Source organism: Dermacentor andersoni, chromosome 2, assembly GCF_023375885.2.
Source record: "Dermacentor andersoni chromosome 2, qqDerAnde1_hic_scaffold, whole genome shotgun sequence".
Taxonomy (NCBI): domain Eukaryota; kingdom Metazoa; phylum Arthropoda; class Arachnida; order Ixodida; family Ixodidae; genus Dermacentor; species Dermacentor andersoni.
In genome coordinates, this window is record NC_092815.1 from 4,309,118 (window position 1) to 4,324,218 (window position 15,101).

General features: G+C 49.3%; 2 protein-coding genes across 3 annotated transcripts in view; both read right to left on the reverse strand.

The window, feature by feature from the left end:
- LOC126542924 (parathyroid hormone/parathyroid hormone-related peptide receptor-like) overlaps positions 1 to 15,101 on the reverse strand; it is a 435,257-nt gene that overhangs the window by 225,418 nt on the left and 194,738 nt on the right. The window lies entirely within an intron of this gene.
- On the reverse strand, positions 11,912 to 13,134 carry LOC140216045 (uncharacterized). The gene has a single exon (XM_072286317.1). The coding sequence runs from the start codon at positions 13,100 to 13,102 to the stop codon at positions 11,912 to 11,914; it is 1,191 nt and encodes a 396-aa protein (XP_072142418.1). The 5' UTR covers positions 13,103 to 13,134.

Sequence of the window (15,101 nt, forward strand, 5' to 3'; positions counted from 1 at the left end):
GTCCTTGTTAAAGAAAAAGATGGTACCGGGTGTTTTTGCGTCGATTATCGCCATTTAAGTAAGGTCACCCGAAAAGACGTCTACCCACTACCCCACATCGATGACGCCATGGGCTCCTTCCACGGAGCTAAATACTTCTCGTCGATCTGGCTATTGGCAGATTTCAGTTGATGAAATGAACCACGAGAAGACGGCCTTCATCACGCCGGATGGCTTATATCAGTTCAAAGTCACGCCCTTTGGCCTATGCAATGCTCTTGCGACATTTTAATGTTGATGGACTCTCTTCTGCGAGGTTATAAATGGACCACCTGTGTTTGTTACCTTGACGACGTTATTGTTTCTTCTCCCACGTTCGGCAGCCACCTTACGCGACTCGCTGCAATTCTTGCGGTCTTCCGAAAAGCCGGTCTCCAACTGAACTCCACGAAATGTCAACTCGCGCGCCGTCAGATTACCGTGCTGGGACGCCTGGTTGACGCATCCGGTGTATAACCAGATCCCGAAAAGATTGCGCCGTTCGCAGTTTCCCTGTGCAGCGTTCTGCTTCTGACGTGCGCTACTTCGTCGGCCTATGTTCTTATTTTCGCCGTTTCGTCAAAAACTTCGCCGACGCTGCTCGGCCAAAGAACACGCGGTTCTCATGGGGCTCTGAGCAAGCTCACGCGTTCGCCGTTCTCATCGGGTTTCTGACCACCCCTTCCATACTTGCCCACTTTGATCCTTCTGCACCGACCGAGTCCACACTGACACAAGAGGCCACGGCATCGGGGCTGTTCTCGCCCAAGAGCAGAATGGTACCGATTGCGTGCTAGCTTACGCTAGCCGCCTGTTGTCACCTCCTGAGAGAAAATACTCCATCGCCAAGCTCGAGTGCTTGGTTTAGTTTGCGCTGTCACCATGTTCCGGCTGTATTTATACGGCCAAACGCTTTCGTTCGTTACAGACCACCACGCCCTCTGCTGGCTGTCTTCCCTCCGGGACCCCAAATGACTGCTTGGTCGCTGGGCTTTGCGGCTTTAGGAATTTTCATTTCTTGTCAACTATAAGTCTGGACGTCTGCACAAGGACGCTGACTGCCTCTGGCATCACCCCGTGGATCCTCCCGATCCTATTGCGTATGATTCGGTGACCTGCGTTCTGGCTTTGACTGACATGACCGATATGGGCGCTGAACAACGCGACGCACCCTTACAGTCCATCAACGCCGGAGTGCAATCTCTCAGCACCGACAGCCCATGCCGCATGTTCGTGCTGCATGACGGCATCCTGTACGGCCACAATATCAACGATGACGTCCCTGAGTTGCTCCTTGTCCTTCCTCGTCATCTGCGATCCGTCGTTCTCGAACAACTTCACGATGCACCGACGGCTGGACACCTTGGAGGTTTGCGTACATTCGACCGCGTACGACGTCGGTTTTTCTGTCCGGATCTCTACCGCTCTGTGCATCGTTATGTCGCAACTTGCGAATTGTGTCAAAGCCAGAAGAAACCTCCCTTGCCTCCTATGGAACGACTCCATCCAATTGAAGTTCCCCCTGAACCTTTCTTTCGTGTAGGCCTTGACCTGCTTGGCCCTTTTCCGACGATGACAAGAGGGAAAAAGTGGATAGCTGTCGCTACTGATTACGCGACAGGCTACGCGATAACAAAGGCGTTGCCGCAACTGAAGTCCCCGATTTTCTCCCTCACGACGCCATTCTCCAGCACGGTGCACCTCGACAATTACTTACAGACCGCAGCCGCCCGTTCTTGTCTCGAGTTGTGGCCGACCTCCTCCGCTCTTGCACCACTGAGCCCAAGCTGTCCACCGCCTACCACCCACAAAAGAACGGTCTTACGGAACGTCTCAACAGAACACTCACAGCGATGCTGTCTATCTACGTTTGCAACGATCACCGCGACTGGGACACCAAGCTGGCCTACGTGACATTTGCGTAAGCTCGTCCCGACATGACACCGCAGGATATTCACCCTTTTGTCTTTTGTATGGTCGCGAACCCACTTTGCCCTTTGACACCATCCTACCTTTTGCGCCACGCGTTGCTACTAAGTACACTCGTGAAGCCATCGATCGCGCCCACATGGCGCGTCAGGTCGCCCGATCTCTTTTATTAGCCTCGCAGCATCTGCATAAAGAATACTACGACCGATTTCATCGCGTTTTACAGTTCGCTCCAGGTTCTTGGGTACTGCTTTGGTCACCATGTCATCGGGTCGGCCTCTCCCAGAAGCTTCTCTCTCGCTACACAGGGCCTTATGAAGCCATACGTCAAGTTAACGACGTCAATTACGAGATCGCGCCGTTACAGTTTCATCCATCTTCAATTCCGCCACCTGTTGACGTCGTGCACATTTCGCGGCTGAAGCCATACTTCGCTCGCAGTTCTTCGCCTACCATGCACCGAGACGGTGCCTCAGCACCCGTGGGTCCTATTACCGAAGCATAAAAGAAAAGAGAGGAAGAAGATCGCGAGACGCTGGCTGCTGCGTGTTGTTACTAGTCAGCCATCTTAACCCCTTTGACTGTGCTCGTATATACATTGTAAATACAGTCTTACACTCCCAGCATCCCCATAATGGTATAGTGAAAGAAAATCAGAAAAGTAGTCATCCAGCGCATGCAGAACGCCTGCGCCATCCTGCCCTTGACAGTGTCGCTCACCGAAAGCCCCGCGCAGAACTAACGTCTGGATGGTGCGCGCACACTCAACAAATTCATGCCTCAGATCACCAATTTCTCTGGTATAAAGTTGAAAACATCGATGTTGGAATCAAGTCTCGCCTCGTATTTATATACCTGGCCACAACCTTGTGCTTTCAGTGGGCATGGGAGCAGCCGTCGCGGAAGCATGGCTAATCCCTTCGTTTTCTACGCTCAGCAGGTGTGTAACTGCTTTTCTATTTCAACGCGACAGCGTTAAGGAGCTCGCGTCGCAGAAAAGTCGGCGGCGTTGGCCGTGAGCGATAAATCCCGGAAGGAACTTCATGAATAAAAAAAGAAATTGCAAGATGGGCTGGGTGGGAATCGAACCAGGGCCTCCGGAGTGTGAGACGGAGACGCTACCACTCAGCCACGAGTTTTTTTTTTATTATTACCAGCTTGGCAAAAGAGAATACAATGTGAGTATTACATGGCCATAACAACAACTAGTCAATGCCGGATCAGTGTGGTGTGATAAGAACGATGTAGGCTAGTCACTTTATCCAAAGCACTTAGCCAATCAGGAGGATCGCTTTTGTACCGCTTTGAAGCCTCGAACTCGTGGCTGAGTGCGAATTTTTCTGTGCACTCAGCCACGAGTTCGATGCTTCAAAGCGGTACAAAAGTGCCTCTAGTGAATGCGGTGTTGCCTTAGAAACGAGCGGTAGAAAGTTATACTGCGGTGTATATCGGTAATTATGAACATGTAACTTACAGAAGTCGCAGTTACACGAGTAGCGAAGTGCGTTTCCGCTACATTTCTTCTGCCCTTTCCTCACACGCAGAGCCATCTTGCAGCAAACACAGAAGACCTTGTCCTCTCAATGTACGGCGCTTCCCCGACAGGTGGCGCGCCACGCGCGCATTGGGTAAAGTCCCTTGATCATTTGAAAGTATCGACACTCTTTGAACTCTGCCGCCGCCGCGCGACCTCCCCGCCTCCTCCTCGCCCCTTGTGCGTTCCCCCGCGGCAACCAGTTTTGCCCCCGTTTTCTGCACGACGATTGGTCTCCCTGCCGTTGCCCTAGGAAACGCGCGGATCTTGAGTTTTGCTTGAGTTTTCTTTTTCGTTCGCGCCATTGTCCTCCTGGGTACGGCTGGCTCGGCGCTTTAGCTCGGCGTAGCGAACGTTGTACGCTACACCGGGCTGTTGCGCATATAACTGCAGCAAGAAGCCTGAAGATGGTTATGCCGCTTTTATGATACCACAAGGTAGGCGTGACGGCTTGCGCAGGAAGCAGTGGCTGCATCACATTGGCCGAAAGAACTTTGTTCTGACAAAGAACAGCGTTGTTTGCGAGCTGAGGCGTCTTTCTTACAGCTCGTAGCAAAGCATCCCGTAGTGCTGCATTTTTTTTTTCATTCTTCCGGCCTGCTCACCAGCGTTTTTGTTGCGGTTTTCCTCAGTATGCTTAATATTCTGGGGCGGCTACATCACCTCGCACGTCGCTAATCGTCGTTATTCAGTTGGTAGTGCAGCACTATATATTCTGCTTTGCGCCCTGATAAAATTAGTGGCAAGTATACCCGTGGTATTGCAGGTGATGAGCGTTAGCTAGGCAACATTGAGTTCTTTTTTTAAGTTTTAAAACGAAAGTCTTTAGATTTCTATGTTTCAAGGTGGCGTTGTAAACTGGAAGTATCGCGTGACCCAAAGGAAGGCCAGAGCTGACCCAAAGCATGTCCACCCCTGTATAAGAGAATGATTACCCAAGTTAATTAATCATTAGTGATTGACATAAGGTGGATCAGGGAGGATTACGCTTGACTAGAGTCGATTAAAGAAGATTAAGGTGGATTAGAGTGCATTAAAAAGAATTAAGATACATGAATAAAGATTAAGGTAGGTGGAGGATGATTATGGTGGACAAAGGTGAAGGGTTGATGAATAGGTATTAAGACCCATTAGGGTGGATTAGCGTGCATGAACAAGGATTAGGGTGGATTAGGGTGGATAAAGGAAGATTAAGGTCGATTAATGTGGATTAAGGTGAGTTAGGGTTTATAAAGGAGGATTAAGACGATTATAATGGATTAGGGTAAATTAAGGTGCCTTAGAGACCATGGAGCTGGATTAGGTTTGATAGAGGTGGATTAGGGTGTATTAAAGTACATTAGGACTATTAAGCAGGCTTAAGTTGGATTAAAGTGCATGAATAAGGATTCAGGTGGATGAAGGAGGATTAAGGCGGATTATGATGGAATAGGGTTGATAAAGGAGGATTGAGACCATATAGGGTAGGATAAGGTGCATTAGGGGCGATGTAGGTTGATTAGGTTGTAATAACGTGGATTGGGAGTATTAAGCTGCATTAAGGTAGATGAAGGAGCATTAACATTGATTAGGGTGGACTAAGGTGAATTAGGGTTCATTAAGTATTAAGACCGATTAGTCTACCATAATTCTCCTAATGCACATTAATCCACTGAATCCACATTCATCGACCTTAATCCTCCTTCATTCACTTTAATCCACCATAATCCACGGAAGTCCCCCTTAATGCACCCTAATCCACCATCATCGACCTTAATATACTGTAACCCCCCTTAATGCACCGTAAGCCTCCTTAATCAACCCTAATGCTTCCTCGTTCACTTTAAACCACCCTAATCCACTATAATCGTCCTTAATTCACCCGAATCCACTTTCATCTACCTAAGTCCGCCCTAATCCTCCTTAATCCCCCTAATGCTCCTTCATTCACTTTAATTCACCATAGTCCATAACAGTCCTCCGTAATGCACCTTAATCCGTCTTAATCCACCATTATTCTTCTTAATCCACCCTTATTCTTCTTCGTACACTTTAATCCGCCATCATCCACTATAATCGTCCTTAATGCACCTCAACGCACCTTCATCCACCCTAATCCACCTTCATAGACCTTAATCCAACCTAGTCCTCTTTTATGCACCTTAAGCTACTTCATTCACCCTAATGCACCTTCATCGACTTTAATCCAACTTAATCCGCCGTAATACACCCGAATTCATCTCAATCCAATCACTAATCAATCATTACTTTGCTAATCATTAATCATCTCTTATACGCGGCTGCACATGCTTTGGTTCGCTTCCCGCCTTCCTTGGGTCACGTGATATTTTCTGTAGCTCACAACGGGACCTTGAAACAGAGGTCTAAGGCTTTTGCTTAATAAGCCACACACAAAGGCATGTGTCACAAGCAATACTACATCAGACGCACGAAGTAAAGCATCGATTCATAAGGCAGAAAAATTGTCTGGAGTACAGAACTCGCCTCAAAGCTCTCTTTACATCGGTATATCCCGTTCATACAGCTTTAAGAAAAAAAAACCCAACCTCCTCATAAACATTGCCTCCAGCATTATAGATGCTGTTATTAGCATTTCTCACGATTTTCAACCCCACTGGGGCGCGCAACTGGCCCAAAACAACACGCCTCCATAGAATCCTGCGGCCCGTGCGCGGGAGCCCAGGAGGAAAAGCGCGCCGTGCGCAGCCGGCGGGTGAGGAGAATAGAGGAAACCGCCGTGAAACGGAGAGTGTCACTACTTTCAAATTATCAAGGGGCTTTAGCATTGGGGCTGTGCGGGGACCGGTGCGAGGTGCCTCGCGGCCCGAATTCTCTCTCCCCTGACGACGCTTCGCCGTGCTTCCTCACGGGTTGCAGAATCAAGCGTCCTTCCTTTCTTTAGATCACTGTCTGTCTATCACCCTACCCGTGCCGATCATGACGTTTGGCTGGCGTACATCGTTTCCCCCTCCGAGACACAGAGTTCTCTGGTTCGTTCCGCTTGCTCAGGCGCACGTTTCGTTGCCGCGCCGAACGCTGCGTTGCTCGACGCTGACCGCGTGATTGGTGGGTGCAAAGTCCGATGCGGGGCGCCTCGTAAGTGATCGCTGCGCCGTAGCGCATTTTCTTACACCCCTTGACGGGTCGACGGGAACGCTGTCGCGTTCCACTCTTGAAGGCGAAGCTTAAGCGCCCTCCAATATTAATGCGACAACGTTAAGGAGTGTTAGGAATGGCCGTACGGGGTGACAACGTGCCAGCTTTCAGCCCGCTGCACGTATTCCTATCCAACCGGACGGGGCACGCTTCAGAGAACTGCGAATGACCGGCAGCCACGTGGCGCGGGGTCAGCTCAGGAATGTGCTACCCGCCAGCGCCACCCGGGACGGAGCAGAGTTCTACGAAGCCCTCTGACGTCGGCACCGAAAGCTGTGCGGCACTGAAAGCTTTGCGGCACTGAAAGCTTTGAGGCACTGAAAGCTGGGCGGTACCGAGAACTGTGCGGCACTGAATCCTGTGTGTATGTGCGGCACGTGTATGTAAGTCATCATCCTCCTCCAACAGCCCTCATCCTCCAAAAGGGCGGGTCATCTTCGGTGACGTCGAACGATGACGGGACTAACGTTTCCGTTCGCTTGGGAACAAGGGCTTATAAGCAGCTTTTGCCGGCTGCAAGTGTGTGCTCGTGTCGTGCTCGTCGTCGGGAGCTGAAAGTTCGTTGTCATGCTAGAAATGTACTAGTGAGCTGTGTGCTCGTAAGCTGTTTGCTGTATGTTAGTCTTGCGGGCTCTATATGGGAGTCGCGCTAGACTGCCAAGGTATCTTGCTTAAAATGTTAATATGTAAATAAATCCTGTTCACTGAGTTCCTCTCTACGACCTTCAACTCCTTCAAATGGTGGCAGCGGCAAGGTCGTCCGACGACTCCTACATCTGGTTGACAGCGGTGGGATCGTCTGTCAAGTCTAATAGGAGCTCGTGTCGCAGAAAAGCCGGTGTCGTCGCTGTCGCCGTCGGCGGCGTTGGCCGTGAGCGATAAATACCGGGAGGCACTTCATAAATAAAAAACATCTTGCAAGATGGGCTGGGTGGGAATCGAACTAGGGTCTCCGGAGTGTGAAACAGAGACGCTACCACTCAGCCACGAGTTTTTTTTTTCTTTATTGCCTTTTCACAAACGCAAACAAGAAGATCAAATACACGACATGTACATATTCTAAAAACACCAGCCACAGCTCGGCCAGTGTAAGGTGTTTAAAAGGGCTTCACAGAAGCCAATTGGTCTAGTACAGAAAGCCATTCCGGGGGCTCACATAGTGCTCTGAACAAGTCGCGTGTGTATATAATGCTCTCAACAAAATAGTGTCTTGCTGAGTGAGCCTGTATATGACAATGCCTGATGTCCATTCTCGTCTTCCATACGCTGTGCATGCAAAGCAACATTAGCATATCACTCGGCGCTTCCCCTGTTTCAGCACGTGGAAGAAACCGGATTCCAAAAGGGCTTATCGGCAATTCTTTTTTAAGTGTTCTTTTGTAGGACGTCCCACAGAAAAACGGCGTCATGGCAGTCAATAAAAATATGCTCAATTGATTCTGGCTTATTACAGATTAAGCAGTTTACCGACCAAGGTACAAAAAGACCTTTGCTTTGTAACCATGGCTTTACAGGGAGAGTGTCGGTATGTAATTGAAAAAAGAACGTTTTAGCAGAGGGTCTCACTGGCATTTTTTAACGCGCTTTAGCACATCGCGCTCAGGACCTAGCCTGTAGGCAGCTCGGTAAACCGGTAATGGTAAAAATACATCGAGAATATCAGAATGCAAACGCTTTTTCGTGACATCGCACAAGTATTCATATGAGAACCTTGCCTTGAGCAGGCGTACAGAAGTAACCACTTCACGCAAATAAGGACTGAGCGGTCCAGCTCCGAAAGAAACAGATGACACGACAAAGTCAGATAGATAATCATGCAGTCGTGCTTGGATCACAGTTCTCAAAAACACATCAGTTTGGTCCCGCACAAAGAAGCATCTGCTTACCAGCTGCTTGAAAAATAGGTGCGAGAGCCCTAGCCCACCATTTTTCACCTTGTGAAACAAATTGCACCGGCTTGTGCGATCCCATTGCGATCGCCAAATAAAGGTCGCAAACACTCGGTGGATTTTTCGAACCGAAGTTCTTGCCATGACCATCACTTGCAACACGTAGAACACTTTTGCAATTAAGAACATATTACAAACGGAAGCTCTTGCGAACATTGAAAAGTTATGGCCACCCCATTTATCGGTAGCATTTTTTACGCGTTTATTTTCCTCAGACCAATATTCATCAGCATTGAGGTAGTTATTTAGCGGGACACCGAGGTACTTTCCGGGGGAGACGGTCCAATTCATATTACAGTACACCTCGGGTGTGCTCTGCCAGTTGCCATGCCAAAATCCAAGGCATTTCGCCCAACTGATAACGCTACCAGTTGCTGTGCAGAACGCCTTAGCAACACTGACAACTTCCTGCACGCTTCTAGCATCAGTGCAAAACACGGCTATGTCGTCCGCATACGCTAAGACCTTAACTTCACTGCTGAAAAAAGTGAAGCCTCGAATACATGGTGTTGCAAACAAACGTAAACAAAACGGCTCCAAGTATATCGCAAAAAGTAGAGGGGACAACGCACATCCTTGTTTCACACTCGACCGCACAGGAATTGACATACTTAATTCTTTGTTGATCACTAATTTGGCTGTGCAATCATGATACACCATTTTAACACCTTCAGTAATTACAGATCCAACATTTACGTGCTCCAGCAATAAAAACAGAACCTCATGTACAACTTTGTCGAACGCTTTATGTAAATCTAGCTGAATCATAGCTACGCGGTCATGCATTGCGTCACAATATTCCAGAATACTTCTTGCTATGTGTATGTTTGTAAAAATTGTTCTACCTTTAATTCCACAGGTTTGATGCGGGCCAACGAGGGACTTAATAACGTTTTGGAGCCTTCTAGCTAACACTTTCATGTATATCTTATAATCTGTATTGGTCAAACTAATGGGACGGCAGGACTCAACTGAAAGTAATTTTGCAGGATCGTCAGTTTTGGGGATCATTACTACGTGCGCTGTCCTGAACGAGAGAGGCGCTTGCTTTTTTTCATAGCATTCAGCGATCACTCGGTGTAAAGCCACTGCCATTTCTGCCTTAAAAAATTTGTATACGGCTGCACCCAGTCCATCTGGCCCAGGTGACTTGCCATTACCCAAGTCATCGATTGCCGCTTCAATTTCGGCCACGGTAATTTCAGATTCCAGTGATTCTCTAACCGTGTCCTGTAATCTTGGCATAAGAGTTAGAAAGTGGGCTTTGAAGTGCTCGGGGTCATAAATTCTTCCTCCAAGAAGTTCGGTATAAAATTCAACAAATGCATGTTTTATCTCTTCGCTTTCTCGTGTAATTTTGTTGTAATATCGAATTTCATTTATCTCCTTATTTGCAGCATGCTTCTTTTCTTCACTTACCACACGCTTAGTGGGCGTTTCGCCCAGCCACAAGTTTTAAGCGCGGGCTACATGGAGCGAATTGTCACGGCGAAAGCGGCGCGGCGAACAGGGACGCGGCGGCACGACGTCGAAGATTCGCTGCATAGCAATACATGAGGCGAACAGCGGGCGGACGCCGTCGCGGGTTCGCCGTGTTGGCGCCAGTGTTATCAGACTTAGCATATGCGTTGTGGTGAACGATGAAACGAATATAAGCGCTTTTAAAGCTGGCATATACCACTTTTATAACTGAAAAAATGCGTATAAACAGTAATATGAAATGATCCAGTATTTTTACTGCGTTTTAACTTTCTTTTGCGTAATGCAATGCACGGACGGCGCGTTCATTATTTTATCAGCCAACATTGTGCAGTGTTGTTGCCGTTGTTCGTCGAAGCCTGCTGAAAGCGTGTGCGAGTTGCCCTATTTTAAATAGGGCCTAGGCGCCACTTCTACCGCTTCTCCGCATTCCTGCGAGTTCATCTTTTGTTCGGCGCACACATCAACACTAGCGCAGACACCAACGTGGTTGCAGAAGACGAGAAAAGACCCGCGCGCGAAGGACCAGCATGCCTAGCGACCGGAACTGGCGCCTCCTGATTGGCTGCCGTCCGCCGCTGCGCGCTCGACGCTTCCGGCGGCCCGACGAAAATATTTGGACAGGCAGGTCGGCGGCGTTCGCTCCATGTATTCCGGGCTTTAAGTGCGCGCCCTTATCATTGCGCCGCGGTACTTATCTTCGTCGATCAACTCGAGTTTCGCTTTCACCTCTCGTATTTCTTTTTTAAACGCTCCAGGCACTTCATGTTCTACCGCTAACATGTACACCAGTTCACTGTGTAACTGTTTCTCTTGTTGCCTTTCCTTGTGACGCAATACGCATGCTCTATCGATGGCAGCAATTTTAATGTCGCATTTAAACTGCTCCCACACTGATATGAAACAGTTGGTTTCCGTATGCAGGGCATTTGAAAGATACTCCTTGGCTCTCGTGACAAACAATTCATCTTGCAGCAGTTTTTCATTGAACTTCCACAGGAACCAATTAAACTTGACACTCTTTCGTTTTTCGCCAATCGTAATCCAGACCAAACTATGATCGCTAAAACTGAGATATTGTGTTTCATTAGGGGAACACAGTGATACAAACTTCGCCGGTACGTATATTCGATCAAGCCTCGCATGGGAATCACCTTGAAAGTGCGTATACCGTGCTTGGCCATCTCGCGTCATTGCATAACCAATGTCCTCAAGCTCTCTCTCAATTACTATCGCGTTCAACAGCTCAGCGCTTCTATCGCGTACTTTGAGGCTCGTCGTTTTATCTTCAGCTGTACAGACGCAGTTGAAATCCCCAAGAAACACAACATGTCGTTCTGTTTTCAAAAATCCTTCAGCATACTTAAAAAAAATTTCGCGTTCATGAATTTTGTTCGGTGCGTAGATGCACACAGCGCGCCACAGTAGACCAGCAAAAATAAAATCACATGCGACAAGTCTCCCACTTTCGCAGGTGGACACTTTTTCTACAACCGATATGCTATTGCGAATAAAAATGACGCAGACTCCTGACCGTCCAACAGCATGGCACACACATACACTGTACCTAGATCGAAAAACTTGAACCATCTGTTCTGTTTGCTCCTCACTCTCAATTTTTGTTTCTTGTACAGCCAGAAGGTCAACGTCATTCTCTAAAAGCATGCGAATAATCTGGCACTGCCGCCTGCGCGAACACATTCCTCGCACATTCAATGTCGCAACGCGTAGGCTAGATTTAAAGTTAGACGCCATCTCATGGGGTTGCTTGGCCAAGCGTCCTACTCACATCGAAGCTGTGGGGTTCTTGTGGTCATCGTTGAAGGCTACTGGAACGGGTCCTCCGCTAGGGCGGAGGCGTTTTAGTGGTCACCCTACTGCCAGGCGGCACGTTCGGCTTCGGTTTAAGCATAGACCGCCGCGTAGTCGATGCCTTCGTTGGAGGTTCGCCAGTGCCTGACGCAGTAGTTATTCCTGTATTGCCATTGTCTTCGTGAGCACGCTTTGCAGCGATGCTTCCGGTCATAAGCATCTCGACGTCCGTTGCTTCCTGGCCGACTTCTTGCGGCAGTGACGATGACGCGCTTGCTGCCTTCACGCCTGCGTCGCATGTTGCAGTCTCTGGCTTCGTTTCCGGGGCTGCATCCAAGGGCTCACCCCCCAGGTTCGCTTCCTGGACAGCTCCTGGGGAGGGTTCAAGGGGCTTTGCAGGAGTCTTCGCCACGTCGTTGTCCTCCCTGCTAGCTTCTTCGGCATCTGCGGCGTCTATCATGTGTTCGGATACTACGTCCCTTTGGAGTGGGCCTGTAACGCTGGCATAAGAGCGCACACATTGGGAATCATCGTGGCCGAAGCGACGACAGACCACACATCGTGGAACGCGGCACTCTCGCCGGATGTGTCCGATGCCACGGCATCGGAGGCAGAGCGGCGCTCTGCCAGGAACGAAGACGAGCGCCATATCCTCAGCAACACGCAGTTGGTCTGGTAGGTCGTCCACAGTGAGGCCCACATTTAATTTCAGCGTCACCGAGCGGGTGGTTGATCCTTTGTCAATGCAGCCCTTGACCTTCCACTTGTCTCTGCTAATTTCCGTCACTTTTCCAAACGGCGCCAAAGCCACTCGCACGTCTTCATGCGGTACGCCATGAAGCAGCCAGTATAGCTTCAGTCGGACACCTCGGTCGCGCGGGTCGATGACCATGCAGCGGTGGTCTTTAAAGTTGAACGCTTCAGCTTCTAATATCTTCCTCTTGCCTTCCTCGTCCTTAAACGTCACTGCCCACAGGTGATTCATTTGGTATGCCCCGAGGGCAACCACTTCCGGCAGCAACGAAAGACGTGCAAGGCTATCTCGGACATGCTCCACTCGATATGGCCTGGATTTCACATCGGCATGCAAAAAAACGGTGTTTAAAACAGAAGCACCTGTGGGCAGATGAGGCAGAACAACCTGGTAGTCTTCAGCCGGCTTTTCAGTACACCTGATACCACGGCCCACACGGGCCGCTGAAACCGCCCCTACAAGGGAGCACATGATAGCACGTCCTTCCACTTCGGTAGCCAAGACGCGTCTCCCGACTCAGCCACGAGTTCGGCGTTTCAAAGCGGTACAAAAGCGCCTCTAGTGAAGGCGGTGTTGCCTTAGAAACGTGCCGTAGAAAGTTATACTGCGGTGTATATCGGTAATTACGAGCATGTAACTTACAGAAGTCGCAGTTACGCGAGTAGCGAAGTACGCTTCCACTACATGTCTTCTGCTGCGCTCTGCGCACAGGCAGAGCCATCTTGCGGCAAACACAGAAGACCCCTCCTCGCTATGTGCGGCGCTGCCCCGACGCGTGGCGCGCCACTCGCCCGCTTCTCCCCTTCGGGCCGTGCGGGGACCGGTACGAGGATGCCCCACTACCCTTGCGTTTAATAAATTTTCTCTCTCTCTTCCCTTCCAACTTCCAGCGTGCCATAGAGTTTCCTACAAAATTACTAGAGGGAACTCTGGCGCTGCAGTCGTTGTCCTACCATGGGAATGATGGGAAGTACATGGATTTGTCTGATCTTAGTGCTTGTGGATTCAGACGTTCTTGTGGCTTTGTATATTACGCTATATAAATATTGTCGTATATTTCGGCGCAACTTATATCCTTCAAAGTGCAGAAGACGCCGGGAACGCGTACAGTTTCTCTTAATTGCAACGATTGAGCTTGTCCAGGTGGCCAAATCGAAACGCGCCAAGCGTCTCAAGGCGCTGGCATGCCCGCGATAAATTCATAAGGGCATTTCATTCGCTTGTCGATACGTACGTCCGTGGCTTAATGGTTTCAATATCAGGCTTCTGTGCTAGAGTCCCTGTGTTCGAGTCCTGCCGTCGGGCAAGTTTAATTATGCTTATTTCATTATTTATCCCGCAATATACTGTTGAAAATGACGACTTAACAAACTCACAATGCCGTTTGAAGCAAAAAGGACGAAGTTTAGGCATATCCATGTACTTCCCATAATTCCCATGCTGGGACAACCGCTCCCATTGCAGCTCCCGTAGACACTAACACTAGCGCTAGAGTGCCCTCTAGTAATTCTTGTAGGAAACTCTATGCAGCGTGGTCACGCCTCTGACGTGATCGCTGCGCCGTAGCGCGTCTGGTGAAAAAGCTCGCGCGTTTGCCTCGCGTAGATCGTTTCTCCCTCAGAGACACCGAGTTCTTTGGTTCGTTCCGCTTGCTCAGGCGCACGTTTCGTTGCCGCGCCGAACGCTGCGTTGCTCGGCGCTCACCGCGTGATTGGTGAGTGCAAAGTCCGATGCGGGGCGCCTCATAAGTGATCGCTGCGCCGTAGCGCATTGTCTTACACCCCTTGGCGGGTCGACGGGAACGCTGTCGCGTTCCACTCTTGAAGGCGAAGCTTAAGCGTCCTCCAATTTTTTCGCTAGAAGGTCGGACGACCGCTGCTTTGTAGTGCTCTCATGCCCACGGGTGCTTTGTGAAACTTCGTGCAATTGCTTTAATTCTTCTTTGTTGCTGCTCTGCTGTGGTGACATTGAGACTAACCCTGGTCCAGCCCGCACTCGATCTACTCAAACCGAAAGCGATTCGGAGCAAGCGCAGATAGGTGTTATGATGCAGATGCTGAAAACGACAAATGACAGCATCAAATAACTATCAAAAGATTTTTCATTGGGTCAAGCGACTGCAATAGCCGATATTAAGACAATCAATTCTAACCAAGAAACATTAGAATCTAGGCTCACTGACATGCTTGACCGCATTGAAACTCTTGAGCGTAAGAGCAACGACTCTAGCTCCATGAGTTTTCAAATAGTTGCCCTGCAGCATACTGCGACGCGCCTGACGTCACAGCAAGCTTCAATCCAGAATCGCATAGACGATCTAGAAGATCGGAGCAGACGCGATAACTTCATTATACATGGTATTCCTGACGCACGTGAAACAGGGCAACAAACCGAGCAGAAAGCGCTTGCCGTGTTGTCCACCACGATGGGCAGTAGCATCTCGGAATCCGAGACGAAACTCGCACACCGT